Consider the following 26,643-nt stretch of genomic DNA (forward strand, 5'->3'; position numbering starts at 1 on the left):
GGGAAGTAGCTCTGAGGAGAAGGATCTGGGGGTCCTGGTAGACAGTAAATTATCCATGGCCCAGCAATGTGCCCTTGTCGCCAAAAAGGCCAATGGAATCCTGGGCTGCATAGGGAAGAGTGTGGCCAGTAGGTCGAGGGAGGTCATTCTCCCCCTCTACTCTGCACTGGTGAGGCCACAACTGGAATACTGTGTCCAGTTTTGGGCTCCCCAGTTCAAAAGGGACAGGCAACTGCTGGAGTGAGTCCAGCGAAGGGCAACTAAGATGATTAAGGGCTTGGAGCATCTGCCTTATGAGGAAAGGCTGAGAGAGCTGGGACTCTTTAGCCTGGAGAAGAGAAGGCTGAGGGGAGACCTTATTATGGCATACAAGTATCTAAAGGGTGGGTTGAAGGAGGATGGAGCCAGGCTCTTTTCAATGGTTCCAAGTGACAGGACGAGGGGTAATGGGCACAAGTTAGAACACAGGAAGTTCCGTTCAAATACACGGAAACACTTCTTTACGGTGAGGGTGACAGAGCACTGGCACAGGCTGCCCAGGGAGGTTGTGGAGTCCCCTTCTCTGGAGATTTTCAAGACCCACCTGGATGCAGTCCTGAGTAATGTGCTCTAGGCAATCCTGCTTTAGCAGGGGAGTTGGACTAGATGATCTCTAGAGGTCCCTTCCAACTCTGATAATTCTGTGATTCTGGGACTGCAAGTGACAACCTGACATCACTAGAACTGCACAGGCCGACTCAACTAGCAGTCAAGCAGAACCGCTGCTGACATAGTACAGATTTCCAACACAGGCAGAAACCTGAAAATCACCCTCTCAAGGCAGACTCTGCCAAGATACTTTGCCATGGTACATGTATGTTGCCCTCAGAAAGAAGTCCATCAACAACATTATGACACTTCACAGGAAGAATAATAATTAAAAAAAAAAAAAAAGAGTACAGCTGAAAGCTGTGAGCATTTCTCTTCTGTACAAAGAGTTAAAGAAACATGACAACTGCGTGAGACCAATTATTAAAAGAACTGAAGAACAGTTATGCAAATACTAAGAAAAATACTAGCAGAAAAAAAAAATGCACCAAGAGGGAAATCTTACTCAATATGGGAAAGCTCAGAGCAGAGTTTTGCAACCCAGAAGCAACAGATACCAGGGAACTTGTCTTAAGGAAAAAAATCACATCCACCCAATCACAATCTCTATACACTGCAGAGGAAGAGTCCTACACCTAAGGTATTATCCAAAAGAAAAAGAAACTACAGCTAGAGCAACTCACTGAAATAACAGTCACACTGGGGATAAAGAGTAGGCTGAGGGGAAAAAACAGGTTTAAAATAGAGAATGAAGTTAACACGTTAACTGGATATACAACGGGCACAGATAAACATCAACCTGAAATTATACAGAGTATTTTAACCATTATAGGTGTGAGCGCTTGGAATAGCCTGAGAAGTAGCATGGGAAAAAAAAAATTAACTAGGCTTGAGAGCTAAACCCCTTCAAAAACTGTTCAGTGACAGAGTACCCTACAACAGCAAATGCAACATTGGCATCAGGGACAAAGGAGGCACTGTCAAGGCCTAGGGAACGTCAGGACTTGGAATACTTTTGAACCCTCTGGAATTTCCATTGCTTTGACATAATTTTCAAGCTAACAATTTTATTGAGATACTAACCTGCTGGGAGACCAAAAGTCAATGTAGAGAAGGTAAAGACAAAGACCTAGGGAGCACGAACAAGTGTGCCTGCACCTGAATACAGGCCACTGCATTTGAGATATTGACTAAAATCACAACAGAAAAGATTTCCTAGGTAACAGTAGGTCTGTCAGGGCAACTGAATCAGCTATCAACGAACCGACTTTGTATATTGAATAGAAATGGACAATTGAAAGCAAATATTTTCTCAAATATTACCTGGGTTGGACACAGTATTCTATCCTATGAAAATGCCAGGTAGAGAATTTGTGGTCAGAAGATATTGATATATTATGTGACATGGGGAAATATCATCATGGTAATGCTGACCGTATGGCTTGATAAAGCATAGCAGATACCTGGTTGAAAAAACAAACGTAAACTGAAATATACAGAGGGAAGCAGGAGAAAGGACACAGGAAAAAGAAGCAATTTTTCCATCTGTGCTCTGTGGAAAGAAACAGGTCAGTTGGTTCAGGCAAGAAGGCTACCCAGAAAAAAAGAAAAAAGCTAAGGTAGATCTGTGAACTGATATATCACCCCCAATCCTCAGCAACTCTGGAGAAACCCAGTCCAAAAGACATTTTGGGAGAAAAGCAAAGTTCAGAAACAATTCCTTGCTAAAGTAATTTAACAGACTGTCAAGAAAATGCTTCATTTCAGTATAATTGCTGCTGGAGCTCTCTGCAGGTCGTCAAAGGAATGTTTGTGTCTTACGTATTTCTCCCTGCCCTTTAGGTTAGAGCAGCAAAATACATACAAAATCCTGCACAAGTGGCTGGGAACCACATTTACTGTATTAGCCTAAAGATCCCATTGAGCACACAAATACGTATTCACATACTGGACATACTTGTACAAATATGTGCTCCAGTGCTTTTAATAAAACTTAAGAATCATCCAAATCATGTTAGTTTCCATACTCTATCCCTTTCTCTACAAATGGATTTTAAGTGAATGAAAGCAATTTTTAAGACTGATGTTTAAAGTAAATTAACATGCATATCTTTCTAAATTTATTGTAATGCCTCAGTATAACCTAAAGTGGTAGATCGCTAAAATTTATTAGAAGAAATTTGATCACATAGTATCATTTCTTTAAGCTCACTGCACTACATAAATTGCAATTCTTGTTTCATAAAATCTAGCTGTATATGACAGCCTGGACTATAAGAAAGTTAGTTATGCTATAATGAATGTTCTTTAGACATGAAGCAATCCAGGCAGATTGCTACAAACTTAGTTGAAGAGGCACAGAAGACATCCTTTGCTCATAGGTAACTAGCCTCACTGATCAAAAAGCTTATTTCAAAAAGCTCAGTTATAAAGAGTCAGAATTGTTTAATGACTCAGCTTTGGTTTTAGCACAACAAAAACCATTCAGTGTATTTCATCTTTGTTATTACAAGCACAGTCAATTTTATCTTAAAAAATAATTTTTAATGGCTGATTACTGATGTTGTCTTTTGACAGAATACTAAATACCAATCAATACTGCTAGTCTGTTTATTTCTGTAGGTTTTTGAATACTTGACCTCAGGATGCAAAATAAATGCAGTCTATGTTAACAGCAGACCTGAGACAGATCTTAGGTCTGCCACTGACTTGTATGACCGTTCTTTCACCTATACAGTTTTGAGTTTACTCACTCATAAAAAGGACATAATGGTGTCTGCCTGGTATTGAAGGTTTCAAAGTTTCAAAGTACTTTGGGATCAAATTAAGAGGTAGTACATAAGTAATCTAAAATAAGCTCCAGAAAGGAAGCATCCAAAAATATTTCAAGCTTTCTGCTTATCCCAAATTTTTATATTAATTACAAACTTAAGATATAGAGTTGATGCAAAATCTTTAGACCCGTTATGTAACATTGTAAAAAGTTATACATCACGCATAGTAGTACCCGGTTTAGACAATTTACATTCATTTACCTGACTAATGCTGAACAATTAACATCCATGCAGAATGGGTTGCAGTCTGCCCCAGCTTAGTTTACTTATCAAGCTTATCAGACACTAAGTTCCATTAGATACGAGTTTGATATCAGCCACAGAAATTCCATGATTCTGTACATCATTCCACAGAGAAATCTGATTTTTTACTACTTTACTGAGCTCTCTTTTTTACTGAGCCAAGGTAAGTCAGGCAAAGAGAAATACGTGTATTAAATAAGCATGAATATCAGCCAGGTCTACCATTAAACAGAGCTCAACAGCTAAAATATGACTAGTTAAAGCTTAAGGAAACTTTTGATGGGGAAAACCAATACAACAAGAAGTACCAACTCTGAGAATGCTGTAACTTCCACAGCTGTGGCCTTGCATTTTCTCTGCACAGAGCTCTTTCCCTGGAAGGGATGAATAGAGGAAGAAATGGTGCTGAATGATTATTCTTTTTGCAAGAAAGAAAATCTGGCTTCCAAATGAACAGCAGCTCAGGGACACTAGAGCACCAAGAGGTGGACAGTAGGAATTTGTCTCTGTCAATTTAAGCCCAAGACAGAAAAATATGACAACCACAAAAATGCTTTATGAGGGCACTTGAACAAACACTTTGGAAGTCCATGGAGAATAATACGTGGTTTCAAATTTTTGTAGACTTCAGCAAAGTCATTTCTAGGTCTTTAATCTTTTTAATGGATTGACCATATACATTTTGAAAAAGTTTCAGTCTGCCATAGAAAAAGAGGGACTTGGGAAGAGAATTTTTATAGCTCCTAAGCATCTACAAGTAGGAAAAAAACCCAATAATCTTGCATCTTCTATTTGTAAGGCATTCTGCCATGATTACAATATTCATTCTTTTCACGAGGGAACAATTTCTCTACTGAGGTTCAATAGACAAAATGTAGTTCATAAAATCTGATATATTAGTGTACACAGTGCCTAATAAAACATGGTAGGTCTTTTTCAATTGCAAGGATTGATGTAAGGACATACAGAAGTAAAACAACTTTAAGTGTGTTTAAGTACAATAATCTGAAACAGTTCCTTTGAAAATAGCGTTCCACAGACTAAAAATATATGATCATGGCACATGCATAGTGTCAAAGAGAAGCAAGCTCCAGTGTCCTGTTCGAGCTGATAAACACCTACTGTAACTGGCCCGGGGAGAATGAGGCTCTGGCTAGGTGCGAAGGAAGACGGTAAATCACACGTTAGCTAGGGGGAAGGTGCAAGCTTCCCTGTGCCTCAGAGGGACCCCAGGAGAGCAACCCGGACAGCCCGTAGCCCCGCGCCCGGCCAGGGTGGGGAGGCCGCAGGCCGGGCAGGCGCGGCCCCGCGGCTGCGACGGAGGGAGGCGGCCCCGACGGAGGGAGGCGGCCCCGGCTGCCCGCAGCGCCGCTGGCTGCCCGGCTGCGGGAGAAGGCACGAGGCCTCCCCGAGCGCCTGCAGCCGGGAGGGACGGCCACCCGCAGGCACGGCGGTCCCGGCTCCTGACGACGGCAAGCCCTCCCCGCCCGCTCTCTGCCGGGGAGCGAGCCGGGGCCCCAGCCCTGCCCGGCCCGCCCCAGCCCTGCCCGGCCGCCGCGCCCCGGCGTGGCGGGCCCACGTGCTCGGAGCGGCGCTTCGAGCCCCCGGCGGCAGCGGGCTCAGCACTGCCGGGACGAGCCGGTGCTAACCCGGGAGCAGCCTCGGTGGGGCACGCCTCCCCTCTTTTTTAAAACTTCTTAAATTTTATTTTTAGAAGTAAGCTGGCGGACACGATGTTTGCGATGCCGGACAATTAGCAAAAGCAGCAGGGGGATGCTTGCCAATAAACACCGAGATTTGAGGTTAAGCAGCTGTAAATCTGCATTAATCGTTTCAGGAATTCAGCTATTTACAAAAGCTTTTAAAGAGCAAACAAATAAGAGAAGGGAGGGGAGGAGAGATAGGAGAGGAGCCGAGCTGTCCTTACCTTCACATTGTTTCCCTTCGCCTTTATAGCCTGGCTTGCAGATACATTTGTAGGATTTTGGTGTGTTTTGGCAAATTGCATCGATGTGACAGTCATCCGTAGCTTCTGCGCACTCGTCAACATCTGGAAGCACAGAACGAACCCCAAGGGGACAGATAAGAAGGGAGACCCGAGACACAGAAAACCGTCAAGGGTAGATACTCCCCTTGAAGAAGCTGTTTGCTCGCCTGCCTTCCGAGTGTCATCCTGGAAATGGGAACATCTAAGGATAAATAGCTGAACAAACCAACGTATTATTCTCCTTAAGTCATTTATAAGCACTGCTCCACCAAGCTAGAGGGACTCTGTCCCACGTTTCTACAGTAGGAAATCATTACACGTATTAGAAATTAGCGTCTACTGTACAGGTATGGTACTCGAGACCCACATCTTAGTAAAACATTTTAAATAACCTGTAAGAAGAGAAAAAAAAAGTCCATTTGCATGTTCTAGCAAAGAGATCTTCTTAATTTAGAAAGATAGACCCCGGTTTAAATAAACTATGCTGGCGGGGGAGTTAGAGAAATATTTGAGCAGCAAAACCACATTAGTCCTTTTTATTAAGAGGCAAATAAATAAATAAATAAATGGAGGACCATATGAAACGCGATAAGTTAGCGCGGAGCAAAGCAACCTGCAATAACATCATCTACATGGACTAAAACTCACTCAGAAGGAAAAAGTCCCAGCAGTCTTCCCGGCCCCTACTCGGGCGGGTGCCTTACTGGTGAGCCCGACCCTGAAAGGGGGGACCCAGACCGCTTTTCTTGTTTTCAGGGTTGGAAGCCTTTACAAACATTTCAGTGACGGGCATCCGTTTTCTCCCCCGGATTTAAAGAAGATGGGGGAGGGAGGAGGATGAGAGAGAGCCGAGATTTGGTAGTCGTGGGAATGTTAATGAAGTGAACGGGGGGGGCGGGGGGGGGAGAGAGAGAGAGCTCCGACCTATTCAGGGATGGGGTGTGCTGTTAACATGGGAACATCTAAAGCCCTGCTTAACCTGCCTTGTCACCCCGCGCTCCCCACAGAAGGTCCCCGGCCACCCCCCTCACCCGCAGCGCCCTACGCGAGGGGCGGGGGAGGCGATACAGCCACCGGATACCGGCGCTGCCTCGGGCTGACCGGCCGGGCCGGGCCGGGCCGCCCGCCGCTGTCAGCCGCCGCCGTCGTGTCCATAAGGCACCTCGCAGGGATTTCCTCACCATTTCACGCCAGAGCCACATCTGGGGCTCCCGGGGGGGAGAAGTGCAGGCAGGAAGCGGTCTGCCCAGGAGGGGCGAGTTATAGCAGCCGGGTAACAACCGGCAGCGCTGCACAGAGCACAGCCCCCCCCCTATTTTTAGGAAGTATCGAGGAGACAGGGGTGCTGCGGAGGGAGGGGGGCAACCAGAGAGAGACATGTGCAGTTGGTTTCATGCCAATTAGATTATCAGATCCTCAAAAAAGGTGCACTAAAGTGAAAACAGTTTTATTGTTAGCTTGAAATCCTAACGCTAATTGTTTCAGAAGTGCTCACTCAGCCATCTCCACTGATAACACATGGATCCTTCAAAGTCACCGGGGACAGGAGGGGGCTATTTAGAGAGGGGAGAATAATCAGATATTGTGGCATAGCACACAGCAGAGAACTTCTCCGAGAGGTGCAGACTAGGACGGCCCCGCGGGGCACCTCAGGGATCCTAGCAGGAGAATTGCCTGGACTCAGTAGTGTTGTTGCTATTTATTTTTTTTTCCCCCCAAAGAAATAGGGGAACAGTTTGCCCTTCCCAAACGCAGAGCGTTGTATTTTCTGGAGAAACGCAGGGCTGCTGTAATCTGTTTCCTTCTTGTCCATTCGTTTATTTTAATCGCTGAGGCGGTTCAGATCTAGCTATGATTTACGTGAATTCGCTTAGGGGGTCCGAGGGTCAGACACAGATCAGACACAGATCCAGTCAAGCACAAAAAGAAAAGAAGGTTCGGTGGTCTCCCCCCCCCCCCCCCCCCCCCCTTTTTTTTTTTTAAATGCTTTGGTTCATACTTTTGACTCATTAAACCGGCACCCATCTCCCATCAAGATCAGCAAAAGTGACAGCTGGACTCTTTATAATGCCGTCAAAAATTCAAACTGCATTGAGCCAAGGGGGACATTTCACAGCAACCAGAGGATGCCTGGGAGTCAGGCGTGAATGCCAATGAGTCAAATGAAAGGGCAAAACCAAATATGAGCCCCTGCTCTGCTCCACACCTCACATTGCATTTCTTAGACTTTAAGAACTTCTATGTTGACTTCGCTCATTTTGTTGCATTTAAATGCTTGTCTCTGAGGAAAAGGGATTCTTCCATCTCCCCCCTCCACCCCCCTTCACCTTAAAGGATTTATTCTAGCACAACTTCAGAGACTGCATACACATCTTTAAGAAATTACTTTGGGCTTACAACATTCCTAGGCAGATAGGGTTGGAGGGGTGTTCCTTTTTTTTTTTTTTTTTTAGAACACCGGAGCAAAGCCTTAATATCATTACTGCTATTAAACAGATACGAGCGCAGCTATTTGGGTTAAAGCACAGACAGGCAAAAACCTATGAAGATATAACAGCCAACGCTTCCCCTGCGGAGTCTCTAGGACTCAGCCCAGATTTATCTCGTAAGCACTTAAAGAAAGTAACTTTTTCTTCCCAGTCTCTCCCTCCAGACGTCCCTTGGCTCCGGCAGTGTCAAACACGCGAGAAAACGCCTCCCCACCACAACTTCCAACACGCCCGGCAGTACTAGCAGCAAGAAGTGACCTCCCCCTCAACACCTTACACCAGGGAAAGGAGAGCGGGCACACACGGTCCCCTCGGGGCCACAGCTCCGCGCCGCCCCAGCCTGGGGAAAGCGGCACGGCGGCGGAGCCCCCTCTTACCTGCGCCCCCGCTGCCTCCCGCCAACCTGCCGGCCCAGGCGAGAGCGATAAGCAAACAGCAGCGCCGCGAAAAGCAAACAGTGCCCATGATAATGATGCGATCCCCGGCCCCCGGTGCCTGTCTGCGATAAGGGACGCGCTCGGGGCCGGCCGCGCGGAGCCGCCGGCGCTGACGCCCTGACAGCGCCCCGCTGATTCGCCGGGGCTCCCGCGGCGGGGGCGGTGCTGGCCGCCGGGGCGGGCCAGGGCGGGCTGGGCCGCCCCCACCGCCCCGCGGGCCTGCCCCTGCCCCGCCGCCCCCGGGGACTGCCCCCGGAGCCCCGCCGCCGCCGGGTGCGAGGGGTGGTCGACGAGGCGGTGGGTGCCCTTCCCCGCCCCGAGAGATGCCTGTTCGGCGCGCCGTGCTCGCGACCGCTCACGGCTCCCAACAGGTAGGAAGCCCGCAGAGAGCCGTTGGGGCCGTTACCGGGCTTCGTCCTCGGGTGGCCCCGGCTGGGCCAGCCGCGAGCTTTGTTCCCCTCAGGGGCCGGGGCGCGCGGGCGGACCGTTAGCGCCCCCTCCACCCCCCTCCTCGGGAGGGCGCCCCCCCGCGGCTGGGGCCGGCTCGAGGGGGGGCGCAGCACCTCTGCCTCTCACTGGGGGGCTGCGAGGAAATAGCTCCCCCCGAGCTGCGAGCTTTGAAGGCGGGCAGGCCGGCGAACACGGCCGCCCGTCTCCTTGACAACCGCTGAGAGGGATTTCCCCCCCCCCCCCCCTTTCCTGGGCGCAGCTAAAAGAAAACTTTTTTTTTTGTGTGTGTGTGTGTGTGTGTGTGTATGACCACCCCCTCCCCCCCCCTCCGCTTTCCTCTTCGTCTCGCCTAGCTCCGACCGCTGCCGTTCCCACTCGCCTCGGGTCATTACCAGCCCGTTTTGCGGGCTCTGTGGCGGAGGCGCTCGCCCCTCTCCCGCCGGCCACCCCGGCCAGCCTTCCCCGAGCCTTGCTCCTCCGAGCCCCGCTACCATCGAGCCAACCGCGCCTCCGCAGGTGACCCCTGTGGCCCCGGCCCGGCCGAGACGCTGTCCCCCAAATCATCAGGGAGGGCTGTAACTGCCCCTGCTTGCAGACACGTGTTTATGAGTGCCATTGTCACCACCACCCTGAAGGAGAAAATCCCTCGGTTTTAAACCCAAACATAAGAAATTTAACCCCCTCAGAGGGAAATCTCGTGACCCCGAGGTCTTCCAGACACTTTTAAAGGACCAGGCTGTTTTTAAAGGACCCAAACAGCTTGCAAGGCATGCCTTGTTATGACTTTGCACCCCTATTCGCTTCACACCTTGTTTCTTTCATAGACTCCCCCACCGACTGAAACACTTTTCTACTTTAGGTTCTAAGTCCCCTTAATTCCCCAGCGAGGGAATTAGCACATTGTTGTGTGCGACATCCACTTGTCATCCAGATAATAAATACACCCTGCCAGAGCCTTAGATGCCTCTTTTTGTCAAGTTCCTCCCAAATGTATGCATGTTTCAGTACAATACACTTGCCCAGACAGTATCTTTAAGCCTGAAGAGATGGGAAAGAAACAACAAAAAAAGTTGCTCAGCCCAGTAAAAGTCCAGGCCACTATCTTTTTCCTTCATAAAACTAAATAACTAGTGCGCGGCGCAAAAGCTGTTTGCTTTCTGAGTGTTTACACCTCTGCTTTGGACATTCCCGTCCCTAATCCTTTAGGGGTGGGACAGGGGTATTATTATTTTAATTCCAGTCCCTTATTTTTGTGTGACTGCGCCGAGGTGCGGTTGTGAATGCCATGCTCGAGTCTTCCCATGGATACACTGAGCGTTTCTTCCATGTAGGTCCCCGGAGGGATTACCTGGTACCTTAGAGCTCCACCTAGTGAGTTTTGTGGCACGATGTAGCACAGCGGCGATCGTCTCAATAATTACATCCACTAGTAGGGTGATCTCTACCTTCTTAACATCATACGCTGATCTTTCTGGAAAAGCTCTTATTTTCCAAGACCTTGCAAGTATGAGTTTTGTCCTAAGCGAAAAGTTAGGCTAAGGCTTCTTACTATCTTTTAGAAAAATGTTTCATAATTCATTCAATTTCATGAAACTGTGCTACAATTTGTCATGGGATAAATTGTCCAAAAATTGGTTTATTTCCACCAAGGAATTAATTAGAAATGTCTAAAAACTTTAAACTTTTTAAAAGTCACAGTGTAATAAAAAGGTTTGCTAAAGCAAGAAAATACTCCGATTGCCTTGGTGACTTGCTCTCCAGCATGTATTACAAGATCACATTATCTATATCTGTTAAGTTACTCATACAGAAATCACTACACTTGTGCCTTTTATCTTCCCTGATTCTATGCATTTATAGCTGTACAGTACTAACACTACCTGTATGGCACTCAGGAAAGGGAGTCACCTTCATCTAAATACAACACAATCTATATATATCCTTGTATACTCCAAGAAAACTAAAGAGTCTTCGTATCAGGTGTCCCTCTTCTAGCAAGCTTGCCTTTTTTTTTTTGTCCCCCCCTCCTTTTTTAAAAAACAAAACAAAATGAGATCCTGACTGACAGAACATATGAGAAAATACAAATACATAGGGCTACAAAGATGATTAGGGGACTGGAACATCTTTCTTATGAGGAAAGGCTGAGGGACTTGGGTCTTTTCAGTCTAGAGAAAAGGCGACTGAGGGGGGATCTTATCAATGCTTATAAATACTTAAAGGGAGGGTGCCAGGGGGATGGGAACGGTTTTTTCAGTGGTGCCCAGTGACAGGACAAGATGTAATGGGCACAAACTCGAACACAGGAAGTTCAATCTAAACATGAGGAGGGACTTTTTTTACTTTGAGGGTAGCAGAGCACTGTAACAGGCTGCCCAGAGAGGTTGTGGAGTATGTTCTTCCATATCACTGTCTTTAAAGCTTTTGGGAAATAGTCCAATAAAATAATAGTAATAGATATGCTTTATTAGGACACATCTCTTTACAGAGTAGAAGGTCCATGAACACCTGTGTACCAGGAAGGCCAAGGGCATAAATAGAAACGTGTCTGCAGAACGGTAGCCTTGCCTTCAGAACACCACCTACCACAGACAAGCACCATTCCAGAAATAATTTGAGAAGACAGAACAGCATCTGCAGAATCATTTGGTTTTCCAGTTTCCTATTTATGAGCACCTGCATACTGGGGCCAATGCTTCCTCAGGAGGCAACACAAGCTATAGGCAGGGCTAGGAATCAGCACAGTCACCAGACAGACTGTGCAAACTTGACTAAATTGTTGTACCTCTGTGTTCCTGTTTCTCCTTCTGCCTTCTGTCCATCTTGCCCATTTACAGGGCAAGCCCACTGTAGCAGGGCCTGTCTATCACTGTGTTAATAAAGCACCTTACAAAACATACTAAACTTACTTTGTCTGTCTCCCAAATTAAGGCTTTCATGACACCAGTGAGACATATAAAGCTCGACAGGGGAATCCTTTTATTTAACTTGAGTTCTCCTCTTTCCCTGAAGCATAGTATAAAGGACGGAGTGAAACCCACCTCCCTCAGATAGGGGACAATGAGGCCATGGGCCAGAATTTGGGCAGGGAGCATATATACTTTGAAACCTGGACTGTGTATCTCCAAATTTTATTTAAATCTTTTCTATTAGGAAAAAAGGAACAATGTAAAACCAACTCTTCAAAGTAATATAGACTATTTTGCATTTCTACATGTACTACTGAGGGGAAGCTTTTGAAACTAGTGGCAATGGACATGCATAGCACCACATGCTCAACGCTATGTTACTTCTTTGCAGGAAAATACAGCATCTAAATTTCCTAGAAGTTAAGTAGCAGCATGCAGCTGAAGTATTTCAGTGATTTGTCCTTGTACTTGGGAGAAAGGAAAAAAAATCCACCATAATCCATAATGAAAGTTCTGTACAAGAAAATACAGTGTCTGAGAGGATGGTATTTTTTTTTTCCTTGGAGGAGATGGGGAATTACATAGTAGCTGCTGTAACAGTTAAAAGCAGATATTTATTCCATAACTTTGGTGAGATTACAATCAATTTCATCTCACTCTCTCATCAGTAAGACAGTGGTTGAAAACTTGTGGAAGTAGTGGTAAATTTGGATATTCTGGCCAAAGAAACCCCAAACATCTAAGTCTGTCCCAAACTCTGAAGCGATACATCAACTCGTGCTTGAGGACAGGTAGTCTCCTATTTTTACTGTGATGTTACCTTCCTCCAAAACATGTCACCTGCTTCATCCAACTGACCCTCTCCTTTCCTTGCCAGGGTGCCAAAAGAGATTAAAACTCATACAAAAACATTTCCTTAAATCCGTACATCTTTCAACACAGTTGATCATGATATGTCTTATGAGTTTGTAGATACGCAATGCTCAATAAACTGCTTTCCCCTTAACTTTCTTATGAACAGTTTGCCATTCAGAAAAATGCTTTAGCAGCTAGAGAGAGGAGGAAAAAACATTACTAGAAAGAGTAATTGAGATTTTTTTTTCTCTTATTCCTGCTTGAATTGTAACCACTGAGAGGGGAAGATGGTAGTATTAATGAAGAGCTGGAACATACCACCATCACCACAAAGAGTAGAGTAGATCCACCATTATTGGTACTCACTGCATCATGGCAAAAGGCATGTTTTGTCAAGATGAAGGTTACATCTCAAACAGGTGAATGAGGACTTGATGTGTAAAGAGCTGGGTAAAACTTTATGATCCATATTATGTGGGAGACTGGTTACAGCAGTCTCCCTTAAAATAAGTAAGGGACATCTATAAAAGCTGCAAGAGAAGTTGCACAGAACAAGGTTGCATGTACTACCTGTTATGAGATTACACCACAGCAGGTGAAAAAAGATGACAAAGACCTGTGGAAACATGCAGCTGAAAAGGATACCTTTCTTAAAAGTCCTGTTTGTTTGTTCACAAGGAGTTAGGCAGCAGCATTCTGAAATGGTTTGGTTTTAGGAAGTGAAGGCATAAGAGAGCCAGAAGGGAAATATCAAGGCAAAAAAAAAAATCCCCCAACAAAACAACAACAGAAGACTAGGGAAACAGTAGCTGAGTGTTCAGATGTCTGCACCAGTAGATACTACAGAGAAAGAGAATGGATGGTGAGACTACCCTCCCATTTAAACAAAACCCACACCAGCTGATGAAAGCTAAGCCACAGCATATTTATCTGAACTTCACAGAAAGATGTAGGAGGTGCTAAAATGCCAGCATCAAATCCTATCCTGACTACAAAGGGGATGAAGTGTACAGGATCCCATTACTCTGTCCATCCACTAACTTTAGACCAGAGTAGAACCAGAATTAACTCTATGACTGCTTCACAGAAGCCTTCAAAACAGCGACTTTACGCTAGTACAAGTTCTGGCTCCTGATCCGGTACAGATTGCTTACCACTGTATTCTTATCATTGGCAGCTCAGTTGCTCTCAAAATGAATTTCACTTATTGTCATTTCAAAGAAATATGTTGTATGCTGCTGCTTTAATATGCTATCCTCTTGAACACCCAGGTCTGCAGAGTCTAAAATGATCAAGCAACTCAGAGAAAAGTACTGTCTTGGTTATTTCGGGCCTATGCCAGTCATTTCTAGTCTTAAATCCTGGATAGTTATTAACTGCTCTGACTGGACAGGACAGCAACAAGAATTATAGTAACCTAACAGATGAGAAAAGTTCTGGGTTGTTTTAGAAGACGTTTTACAATCAATCTTTTTAAAGTGAACTTGTCCTTCAAAAATGGCTACAGCTGGCTCTGATTTCTTCTTCAAAGCCCTGATTAGGGCACTCAAGCAGAGGCACTTTCTGTTGTTCCCTTTCTTACTGTTACCCACGATCTGCAGTCAGTTATCTGTGTGCTTTCCTGGTCTAATCAAGGCCCTGAACATGCAAGGAACACTGAAGCATGTACATATTAATCAGCAGGACTACTCTTGGATATAGACTTCTGCAAAGACTGTCTCAGCAGGCTCAGAATCGTATATTGCAAGATAAAGAGAAGGGGCCATGGCCTCTACTCACACTCCCTTTATCCTTCAGCTTAGCTCAAAACCAGATGTAGGGAGCAACGTGGCTGTAATCGACATGGGCAGTCCTCTCTGCTCTGTAGAACATACCACGACAGCAGTTCAGAGGAAAAAGCTGATTCCACTTCACAGAGGACTTAATATTGTGAAATTTTATTTTGTTCCAATTCAGAGCCCTGCCTACCTGCCCCCCCCCCCCAAAAAAAAAAAAAAAAACAAACCAAAACAAATCCAAACCACCACAACAACCCACTCCCAGAGGCCCCAAGAGTTCCAGAGGCTGCAAAATTCAACTGCAGCCTGGCAGAGCAGCTGCAGAGGTGGGTGAGTTGGCAGGACAACTTGCCAAGTCCTGGCAGGCTCCTGTAAAACCCCTGCATCAGTTCTTTTGGACCTTTCCTGAAATCAAAATGTTTCAGTTTAAACATTAACAGCAGCAACAAGATTCTAGGGAAATTCCAACAGAAGTTCTTTAATCAATTTTTTTTTTTTCTGACTCCACAGTTCCACAAGCAATTTAAGGTTGTTTCTCAGGACACCTTCATGCAGATTGCAAAGAAAAATACCTGTAATGTAACTGCTCCTGTAATTTTCCTCCTTACCCACCAACCCACTGAAGGCTAGAGTGAGATTTGTGTACCAGTTTGAAATTCTGCATTCTTCAGGGAGGTCCACAGTACCAAAGCTACTCTCAAGCCTTTCCCTTTAATTTGCCATAATATGAAAAGGGTCCAATGCTGTTGAAAATCAGATAATTTTGTATCACAGCATCTGTTCAATTTACTGCAGGGAAAAAAAACTCTTACATCAAAAAAAACCTGGAGGAACAAGGACCAGGTCAGGGCATCAGTCCCTTTACCAATGCAAGTCCCAGCCAGCTATGTAGTGGGGAGCTCTGTAGCGGTGGAGATTTGCATACAGATTTCCTAAAACTAATACACTTACTTTACTGCAGGTGTATATATGTACTTATCCCTTTGTTTAGCTACAATCTTCACTGCACATGATCCACAGTGTAAGAGCCCATTGCCATATAAACTTAATCTTAAGCAAGAAGTAAGTTGCTAAAGAGATGTTTTAGATAAGCCCCGACTTTATCCAGTAAGTCTGGTCTATTACCAATAATAAGTTTTATCCTAGATAAAACCTGTGTTGACCAAGTAGAGTTTTCTTCCAAAGTAGGCACCTATATTGAAATATAAACACATGCAATTCTTTGTACTGTAATTAAATACATTTTAATTCAGTTATTCTGTTCATCCAACACAGATGAACTGAGTTTGGCTTTGGTCAAGGATCTCCCCTGCTTTAACTGTAACCTAGGCCTCTTCAGCTGTGACAAATGAATATAAAATACTCCAGATGTCACCTAGAAGGACAAATGAGTATCAGGTAGATGGCAGCAGAAAGTTAGGCCTACAGTCTTGTAGCATGAGGACTGTGGTGTTCACCTGATGAGAAGCAGAGTAGCACCACAAGACAGTCAAAGGTTCAAAATGAGAACAAACAAGGTCCTGTCTCCTATAGTCCTGTCGTAAGCAACTCTGTTGCCATCTCTAGCTATGCTCAGATTAGCTAAGGATTGTGATAGGTAAGTTTCAACCACTTCTCAGTAAACAGAATAGTGCTTCTGAACAGAGCAGGGAGAAGACTATTTTCCTCAATGTATTTTAAGAGAGAAAGAAAAAAGACACTTTCTTATCTCACAATAGGATCTTAAAATACTTGGATGACGCCTCTTCAACTACCAGAATATTGTTTAATATTCTAAGCAGATTCTTTTATGGAAGGATGTGTTCCCTACATTTTTAGGTATCCAAACACTTAAAATGTTGATGCTGAGCACTATTGCTAGCATAACGAGGGGAAGATGAGCATGTTTTAGTCTGAAAGACTAGCCAAAGTAAATGAAAAATGAGTTAGACCTAAGAATACAGTTGTGTCTAGGGTTTTAATAGGCACAATGCAAGTAAAACTCAGTTTCCATAGAAGCATGCAGCAATAGGCAAAGAGCATGTTTTGAGTATTCTCAACACACCAGACAAATCTGATGGAAAACTAGCACGATTATTGTGGTTTAAGAGAAAATTCCAACAGAGAAGATATTGCAGCAAATACCCAAGCTCAAATCTTTGCCTCAGACTTTTCTACAACATCAACCAATGCCTCCCCCTTCTTACAAAAAGAAAAAGTTTATATGCTTGATATTTGTCTCTACATGATATCTGCAGTTCTTCTAACCTGAGTTTGCAGAGAGTTTAATAAAAATAAAAAAGTCAGCAAATCTTCATTCCTTCAACCACATTTTCCCTAAGTCCCAGGATTATATTTCAGAGTCTTATTCTGACTGCAGGCATGATTCCAGTCATGGAGCCCACGGCTCACAGGCCACGCTTATACAGACACCAGGCCCTTTTCCCAGTACTGCTGTGAAGGACTCGGCAGCGATCCTCCTCCAGCACAGAAAGTGAAAATTCCTCCCCAAACCCCTCATACCAAAAGCTTGCTGCTTCTCTATGGTAGAATGCTTATCTCACACTTACATGTTTTCCCAGTAATCATCTTTAAAGGAACCAGGAATCAGGGTAGCATAGTAGCCTATTTCATCCTTAAAAGCACAGCCTGCTCAGTTACACGCTTGCAGGGACTTTTAAAATACATCATCCTATCCAAATATACAGTGACTATTCCAGCACCATTTGGAAAACCCAATTATAATTTTCTGCTAAATGAGTTCTTCTCCCTAAGGGCTCTCTGGAGGAGCCAATGCTTTAGTCTGCTAAGCTACCTAGGAGATAGTCTGAGCTTCAGCTAACTCAATTCCTGACAGGCAGCTGCAGTTTCAGGTGGTGTGAAATGGCAAATAAAAGAGAAGATTATCAAATAGAATTAAATGCAGCATCCTCAGGAGGCCTCGATATAGAAAGAGTAAAATTCCACTCACCTTAATCCTGCATATTATCCTGTTCAACTGAATGGGCATAGCTGTATGAATAGACAGCTGGATTTGATCTCATACGGTCACTGCTTCTCTTTTCAAATTACATGAAATGCACAGTGTAGACCCATTAATAATGTTGCAGTTTGTTAGTATTACTATATCATTAGAGATGGACTGGATTAACGCATGTATACTAAATTACAATGAAAGTAGCTTACAGAGAAGAACAGGATGGTAAGACTGGTTTACAAAGGTGCGCTCAGAAAGCTCATGAGATCAGGAAAAATGCATACTATCACTTAGTGAGAATACAGGAAGCAGAATCATAGAATCGCTGAAGTTCGAAGGGATCTTTAAGATCACCAAGTCCAACCATTAACCTACCCTGACAAAACCACTTCTAAACCATGTCCTCAAGTACCACATCTACCCTTTTTTTAAACACCTCCAGGGATGGCGAATCCACCACCTCCCTGGGCAGCCTATTCCAATGTTTAATAACTCTTTCAGTGAAAATTTTTTTCCTAATATCTAATCTAAACCTTGTCTGACATAAGTTGAACCCATTTCCTCTCGTCCTATCACTTGTCACCAGGGAGAAGAGGTCAGCCCCCACCTCTCTACAACCTCCTTTCAGGTAGCTGTAGAGAGTGATAAGGTCTCCCCCCTCAGCCTCCTCTTCTGCAGGCTAAACAACCCAGTGCCCTCAGTCATTCCTCATAAGACTTGTCCTCCAGACCCCTCACCAGCTTTGTTGCCCTTCTCTGGAAATGCTCCAACACCTCAATGTCCTTCTTGTAGTGAGGGGCCCAAAACTGAACGCAGTACTTGAGGTGGGGTCTCACCAGTGCTGAGTACAGGGGGATGATCACTTCCCTAGTCCTGCTCACCACACTATTCCTGATACAGGCTAGGGTGCTATTGGCCTTTCTGGCCACACTGCCGGCTCATATTCAGCCACCCATCCACCAATACCCCCAGGTCCTTTTCTGCTGGGCAGCTTTCGAGCCACTCCGCCCCAAGCCTGTAGCACTGCACTTGGGTCACAACCACCCCATGCAGGACCCGGCACTTGGCCTTGTTGAACCTCATACCATTGGCCTCAGCCCATCGGTCCAGCCGAGGTCCTCCCTCTGCAGAGCCAACCTACCCTCAAGCAGATCAACATGCCCGCCTAGCTTAGTGTCATCTGCAAACTTACTGAGGGTGCATTCGATCCCCTCATCCAGATCATCGATAAAGATATTAAACAGAACTGGCCCCAGCACCGAGCCCTGGGGGACACCACTTGTGACCAGAAACCAACTGGATTTATCTCCATTCACCACCACTCTGAGACCTCCCAGATAAATTCTCATAGTACTTCAACTGATCAGGCTTTAATTACACATCTAAAATAATCTGCAATTAATTTCAATCAAATACCTACAGTAGAATTATACAAAAGCAAAATCAATATTTGTCCCACCAATTTCCAAGTGAATGTAAGAATCCTCAGACATCAAAAAGGCCAGACTAAATGTATGTAGATATCTACATGGGTCAAGACCAAGACTGCAGATAGCACATGTAAGACTTTGTTGATGTTCAGAACCTGTTTTAAACACAGCATCTCAGGTTTCTCTCTTTATATCTATAAACAATCTACATGTTCGTGTTTATTGACTTGACAGTGAACATGGTGATACCTACCTTTTTCCTGGAGTTTTCCCTGTAGGTTTTATCTTCAGCTAGCATGTGATTAAACATTCAGTGTCTCAATTCTCATCTGCTTTCTTCCTCTGCACATCCAACCCAATAACTCAGAGTAACGTAGAGCTTTCTACTGGCTTTATTCTGCCTTCAGTTACACAGGTTTGCACCGAGGGTGTGCAAACCCTGCCAGATCTAAATAGCAAGATGAACAACTCTGCAGAGTGCAAAGCAGCAGTGTCAGCCCTGTGGGAAGCTTGTACTGCAAGTCCTAGATCAAATTGAACACAATGGAGATGTAGTAGAGCCCACAACTGTATCCGTAGTGGAAGGATACCATGAGCAGCTGGGCGACAACTGCAAGCACTGCCAGCTGTGCCAGCCAAGAATCATCTGTATATCACTTTGCACTCCCATTACTTGCCAGCTACAGCTCATCAGCCTGGGACTGCATACACTGTTTTGGGAAGAAAGCACAATAGGAACTTTCTCTCTAGGTACCAAAGTTACTTAAACATCACTCCACACAAGGAACTGACACTATACAGCTCAAGAAGGACTCCTATACCAAGCTACAGAAACTCCAGCGGGTTTCCAATTCGCAATTTCAAAAATTATTTATGATGAGGCCAGTATTATACAACTCTTTTCTGCACAAAGACATTGATAAATATTCATGAATTAGGTCTCGTAACACAGAAAAAAAGGGAGTATTATTCACCCCTAGAAAAGATAAGGGAAAGAACATACAGAGAGGTTAAGTGACTTTCTCAGGTTCACATGGGAAGTTTGGAAACCCAGAAATAGAGTCAGAGTACAGACTTTTGAAAGGATTTCAGGTGTCTCCATTATACAACTCAAAGCGGCTTAACGTAATGACTGCAAGTTCTGTGCATATTTGAAATCAGGCTACTTGAGAGGGTCCACAATTAGGCAACCATTGCTACTAATGACCTTGGCAAAACTTGGTTCATGTTCTTGACTCTTGCTCCACAGTCTTTGGTACTGCAAAGCACAGTGTGCTGTCCTACCAAGATACAGTGGAAGCTAATTAAAGACTAACTTATCCTTAGCCACCCAAAAACTAAAGCTCCATGTCCATTAAGCACTGTTTTGTTTTCTAATCTGTTCAACGGAACTTAAAAACGTTATTTTTAGAGTAGAAATTTGGGATAAGTCCTGGGTTTTGTAGAATAGTTATGCTCCAAGAAATCCTTTCACTCAAAAATAGATGATTACAACAGTTTCTATAAATATAAATTGTTTTACAGACAAAGACAGACATTACAGTTTGTTCTAGTTTTCACTGAAATTAAGCCAGCAAATCTCTCATGCCAGTACTATAACAATAATCATGCTGATAGTGTTATTTCAGTTTACCAAAGCCAAAATCCAATATGCTACAAATTAGATCAAGCAGCAAATAAAATTAAGCAAAAGATAAGCAACGCTAAAGGAAATGAATACTAATAAAAATTGAAATGTTTACATTTCTTTGCTGGGTTCAGATACAAGCTTAACATATACAAGCAATCTTACATTGAACTATAGCTTTATTTCCCCCTGTCGTCTGCCTGTCCGTCCCGTGTCCCTGTCCCCATCCCCCCCCCCCCTATTTTTTTTTTTTATTTAAAAGCAGATTTTGCAGACAAAGATACAAGAGAGCACATTTCGATTGTGAGGATACTGGTTTCAGGACAGGGGAAGGAAAACAGGGCTCAGACCAATTAAAAGCTTTAGAGAAGAAAGGCAAATCAATTAAAAATGCCAGAGGGCAGACATTGCTTAGGAAGAGAAGAGTCTTTGACAAATTTGAAATAGCTGTGTTCTACAAGGTCCATAATGGCATATGAAAATAAGTTGCATTCATACCCACAAATATTCACGGGAGAATAAGGCATCTGATAGATCATGGATAATATAGATCTATGCTTTCACAGACTGAATAAACAAGCCACATGACTGAGTTAGTGTTTGGTGGGTACTTTGAAGATGAAAAACAAAGTATAAAATGTGAGGTGTTATTCTTAAGACACCCAAGGCAACCAAGCCTTCAAACTCAGCTGCTGAATTATTACTTATTGATCTGGCATTGCATTATTTTTTACACCACAAAACCCATTAGTTACTCAATAGAACACAGGCACCGAGAAGACAATAGTCATAAAAAGATTTGTAAGTTGGGACTTCAAAAAATTATATTCCAATTTTGGCAACTTAGTAGGAATAAGAACCAAAACTGCCATTGCTGAATGTATCCTTTGACTGTAACTATAATTTAAAAGCATTGTCTGATGTAATTTCTTCTTTTTTCACACAGTGATTCCAGGCCAATTATTTATCCCCCCTTCTCCCCCCCATAAGAATAGTGTTTTGAAGTCAGCCAATGAAACATGTTTTATTTAAGGACTATATTCCTAGAGCAATGGCTTCTTTGGAGACCTAAAGGTTGCAGAGCACTTCATTAGTTCCACATAATGAAAGAATGGTGCAATTGAAGGAGGTCTCTAAGGGAGAATGGTGTGAAAATTAGAGACCCGTCTGCTCACTTGCAAAAAAAAAAAAAAAAAAAAAAAAAAAAAAAAAAAGAGAGAGAGAAAGAAAAAAGAAAGAAAAAAAATTGAGAAAAGGAAAGAAGGAGAAAGTAGGGGGGGAAAGGAAAAAAGGAGAAAAATGAGAAAAGGAAAAAAAGCAGATTTTCTAAATAAAGCACACTGTCTCCATTCAGCCCACGGAGAAAGGGTGCCTACTCAATCCTCTTACCGTTGACAATATAATAAAACCAGAGGAACTTTTTTGAAGTAGATCTGCACATTCCACATTTGGATTGAGGGGCAATGGACTGTTTAAATTGCTATTTACATTTCCAGCTGTTTTACCAGTGATTTGCCCAACTTAATAGCTCTTTAAGCTTTTAAACAAGAAAATAGCTATTCTCACGATTCAAAGAAGAAACCATGGTTATTTCAGACTGCCTCTATTGTAAAAGGCTTAGACCCCTCTGTCTTTATAGATGCCCTTCCCTTTATAGTACTTCCCTTTTCCATCTCCTCCTACTTTCTAAATCTTCTTCCATTTTTTAATTCACTTTATACATTATATAATTTTAGCAACATAATATATCTTTGCCGATACTGGTGATTCAAAGAAAATGTTTGCAGGCAGCCACCAAGGTTCCCAAGAGAGGCTTAAGTTAGCAAGAAAATTAGATTTGCGTGTATAATCATCTGCTAGTTATTGGGGAGTCAGCCAACGCTAAACAAATGCTCTACAACTATTGAAAAATGTATATTTATTTATCCACTTTCCTCTGGGGAAGTATTAAAAAAAAAAAAAACAGAAGTGTGTACAGGCATAATGTAAACTGTATTTTCTACTTATTTTTCAGGCGAAGTGGAAGAGGAGGGCAAAGGGGCAGTCCACAGATAAGAATGAGACTAAGATGAAAGGTTAAAAAGGGGAGGGGGGGTTATTTCATAGTGGCTCTATAAACTACTGCAATTATTTTGTTATAATTTGAACCCATTAGCTTGTTTAACCTGGCGCTAATAAACTGTAAAATCATGAAGAAGAAATTCAAAAACAAAACCCACCCCTTCCTGCTTTTCCCCTGATCAAAGCGTCAACGTTTTCCTTTTATTAACTCTAAATGTCCCCTCTGTTTACAGATGACTGCAACACTAGTCAGATAGCGGGGCAAACAATCAAATCCAAGCCTTGCAGAAAGTTGTAGCAGCAACTCTGCTTAAAATTTTTGAAGTTAATACAGTTCACTAAAGAAAATTATAGTAATGCTTGGGAAAATGTGAATTGTTTTCTCTGTAGATCGTACCCTAACTTATATATTTTGAGAGAAAGGCATTACGATTGGTGTAATGCTAAACATCTGTTGTTTTAAAAGTAACACTTCATATTTAGCAGTCAATGCATCCTAAACTAAAATTCCCATTTTTTGTAAGGGTTGTAAAAGTTTATGATCCCCAAACTAGCATATTGGCTGCTGATGAACAAATGTTTGCCCTGGTGTCATGCACTGGCACATCACTGACAACATAACAGTTTCACTAGGCAAGACAGGACCAAGAATCAATGTATATTTGAATCACTGTGGTTCTAAGAAAATTGGCTAGAATATCTGTTCCATTCAAAAAGGAAAAGAAAAAATCTGCACACCTGAGTGACTGAAAGGTGACAAAATTCTAGAGAAAGTAGATTTAAGGGTAAATCAGGTGCTGCAAAGAAAAAAAAAATACTTTCAAAGAGCACAAAAACCAGGGTCCAGTAGGGGCAAGAAAAAGCTGGAAAAACATCCAAAAACTCGAAGTACAATTAGACTTTATGAACTTTGTTAGTGAAAAGAAATTCCATTGACTTCTAGTACTCAGCAGGAGGGTTGAAAACAAGCAGTATTTGGAAGAATTTTTTCTGAAAAACTGTTTACTTAGATTTTGATAATTCTAAGGCAGCTCTGCTATTAATGCCCAAAAGAAAGCAAATATACACCACGTTGGGAAGAAAACTTTGTAAACTTCTAACATGACAAATCCAGCCCTGCTTAGGGGTACTGATGAAAAACCAGCACTCTGCCTAAATATATAGCATAAGAACACAAGAAAATACTGAAAGAATGGCTTGAAAGGAAGTTCCTTAGAGCAGACATTCATCTTGTGGCACTCAGCTCTAAGAACCTCGATGCTTTCCCACTCTTCTCAAGACGGATTTTGGGTTATACATAAAATAACTCCTGTTTCCACCATGTTTCAGTTACCATTGTGTAGCAGTGAGAAAGGAATACTGCAAATCAGATCTTGTTCTGTGCCAAGGAGCAAGGAGTTGCTCTATGAATTTAGATACACTATATATATTCCCCTAGCCTTGGTTTCAACAATTAAAAATAGCATTAAGATTCGTCTTTGTGGAAATTCCTAACAAAACAAGAGACGAAAAGCTACTGTGTACAAAATGAAAAGAATTAGCTTATGGTCCATAGTATATTAATAGTCAAACCTGTGCAGTAGAGTAGCCACGGGAAGTCACACTTTGAATAAAAATAAATGTTTGAAAGTAAAACTTTCCAGTACTGGGAAAGATTAACAGCAGATGCACTCCTGTGAGCAGCTCCAGTAAAAACAGTTGTTTACAATACTGAAAATGGGTACAGTCATAGCTGCAGGATCAGGATCCATTCCTGAGCTGCAGGATCCCCGTATTAGAAAATACAATTTGTATTAAATCATTGCAACTACTTTGTCACAAAGATGGAAGTTTTACTGCCAAAGGAACTGTAGTAAAAGGCCAATGACTCAACCCAAGCACTCTGCAGCATATGAACAGTTGCACATTTTATGCAGCATTCAGCTGCCATAGCCTCCAGGTCTCAGTAATGCCTCCTGGCAAATCTCGTTAGGCTTCTTCCTGCTCTGTTAAAGTTACTGGAGGTTAGGAAAGAAGGATCAAACATATTTTGTGTTGCCTGAGGATCTGTTGCTGCAGACCCTCAAGTATAAGTCTTTATACTTACCTGTTTACTCACACAGGTAATATTCTGCCCAGAGATTATTATTTCTCTAAGAATCTGCATAATACAGATAGTCCTTAATGCCCCAAAAGAAGGAATTAATCTGACACGAGCATGTTGTAAACATGGATTAACACACAACTTAGATGCCTGAAACGCACAGCAACTCTGAAAGCAAGCACAAGACTAGCAGGTTACCTTCACCTCTGATCTCCTCTTCCAGTTTCAGTCTGTCCTTCACCAATCCAAAAAATAAAATGCTCCCAAGGCCAGCCAAGACACAGTAGACTATTACTTCCTTCTCCCAGCAAGGCTGCTTCACAACCTCTTGCAGCCAACCAGCCTCAGCATTTGCAGCTGGGTGTTAATACACAGGGTGTGGTTGGAGCCACTCACCTCCCCAGGCTCCTGCAGACTCTCCCTGGTGTGCCTGGGCTTGCACACCTGCAGCCCATCTGTATCAGAGGGCTTGCAGGTGACTGGGGTGGGAGGGCGGAGGAGACTATGCCCACACAGACTATACAAATGCAGCAGTGGAGGTGAAGGCTATTAGAAACTACTGATTAGCTTGTGTAGCTATTCCCATCTTAGAACTTCTTGGTATGGTCCTCCCCAAATGATGTTATGGGCACAGAAAGGGATTTACATCTCCAGAAACAGTGTTGCAAGCAGAAAAGTCTAGAAACAAAGGAGTTACTCTAGTATTTATCACAGGTTGTTACATTTCCAAAGCCTCTCAGGTACTAGGAGGTCGTTTGGAGACGAGGGACTGTTTGGTGAGATACACCCAGCTAGCCATGCTCTCATGCTGCAGGATGTGCTCTGAGATCTGAGCAAATGAGCAAACTGCTTGCCCTGGGTACTGGAGAGAGGAGTCTCAGTATAACCCTGGGCCACTGCAAGGTTCACCAGGGAGGAGTCGGTCTCTAGGCATGGCCAATTTCCAGTGCTTCAGAGGAACTAAGCAAACACTAACCCAGAGTACATCTGGCTAATTGTATAGTGGGAGAAAAAAAAATCTTTCTTGACCTCAGTGGTTACCCAGCTAAACCCCTGAAGCACAGGCTTTTATTACAACCATTATCTTTATGCAAATGATGATCATGCTGAGGACTTATTCTGCCTGTTACATATGAAGGAAAGCTGAATGAATGATACATTCTGGACAGATTCCTTGGCCAGAAGGGACCATTCATGCCAAAGCCAGTTTGAAAGAATATCTTTTAGAAAGATATCCAAACTGCCTCTTAAAGACTCCCAGTGATGTCAATCATGCTGCCCCCTTCATCTATTGTTGTAATGTTCAGTTACTCTCACTACTAGGACTCTATCTGAAGTCAACGTAAAATTTATCTAGCATGAGCTCTTCCCCATCATACCAGTTTCTGCAAGCCTGAAAAGCAGTGATAAACCTCTCGGTTGCATTGCTCTGTTAACATGCCCACTGATGGCAGTTTTATAAAGAGCTCTGCTAGCCCTGAACTGCTCTGTTTCAGGCTTTGATAGGATTCATAAGGTGTCAGAAATTCTCTCTCAGATGCCAAAAGTTCTGCAAGGGAACTAGGCAAAATAATTTTTTTTTTTTCCTTGAATGGAAAAAACAGACAGACATACCAGAAGCAAAGAAGAAAAATGAAAATTACTCCAGTTTACAAGCTATGGCACAGAGCGTGGCTGCAAGGCAAACCCTTTCATCCTTACTTATGCCTCTGTCCATTCCAGTAATATATACTGGCCACACACAAAAAGGCTGCTTGATCTCAACCTACCCAAACGGACCCTAGGAGAAAGCACAAGCAGGGAGAGAAAAAACAGTTAGTGCAATAGTAAGTGGGATCTGAGACAGCAGGATGTTTCATGCAGCTATTGCTACAAACTCAGTGTGATGGCTCAGAGCTCTGAATGCTAGAAAGACA

At 43.4% G+C, this 26,643-nt stretch overlaps 1 protein-coding gene across 1 annotated transcript in view; it reads right to left on the reverse strand.

Annotated features, from left to right (window-relative positions):
• The window catches only part of SCUBE1 (signal peptide, CUB domain and EGF like domain containing 1), a gene marked incomplete at both ends in the record, with an annotated part of 216,319 nt that extends 207,713 nt beyond the window's left edge, over positions 1-8,606 (reverse strand). The window contains 2 exons of the mRNA XM_082488477.1: positions 5,593-5,715; positions 8,519-8,606. Coding sequence (XP_082344603.1) covers positions 5,593-5,715; positions 8,519-8,606 — 211 coding nt within the window. The remainder of the gene's footprint in view (positions 1-5,592; positions 5,716-8,518) is intronic.
• Positions 8,607-26,643: the final 18,037 nt, after the last annotated feature.

Source organism: Vanellus vanellus, assembly GCF_965231255.1.
Source record: "Vanellus vanellus genome assembly, chromosome: 1".
NCBI lineage: Eukaryota > Metazoa > Chordata > Aves > Charadriiformes > Charadriidae > Vanellus > Vanellus vanellus.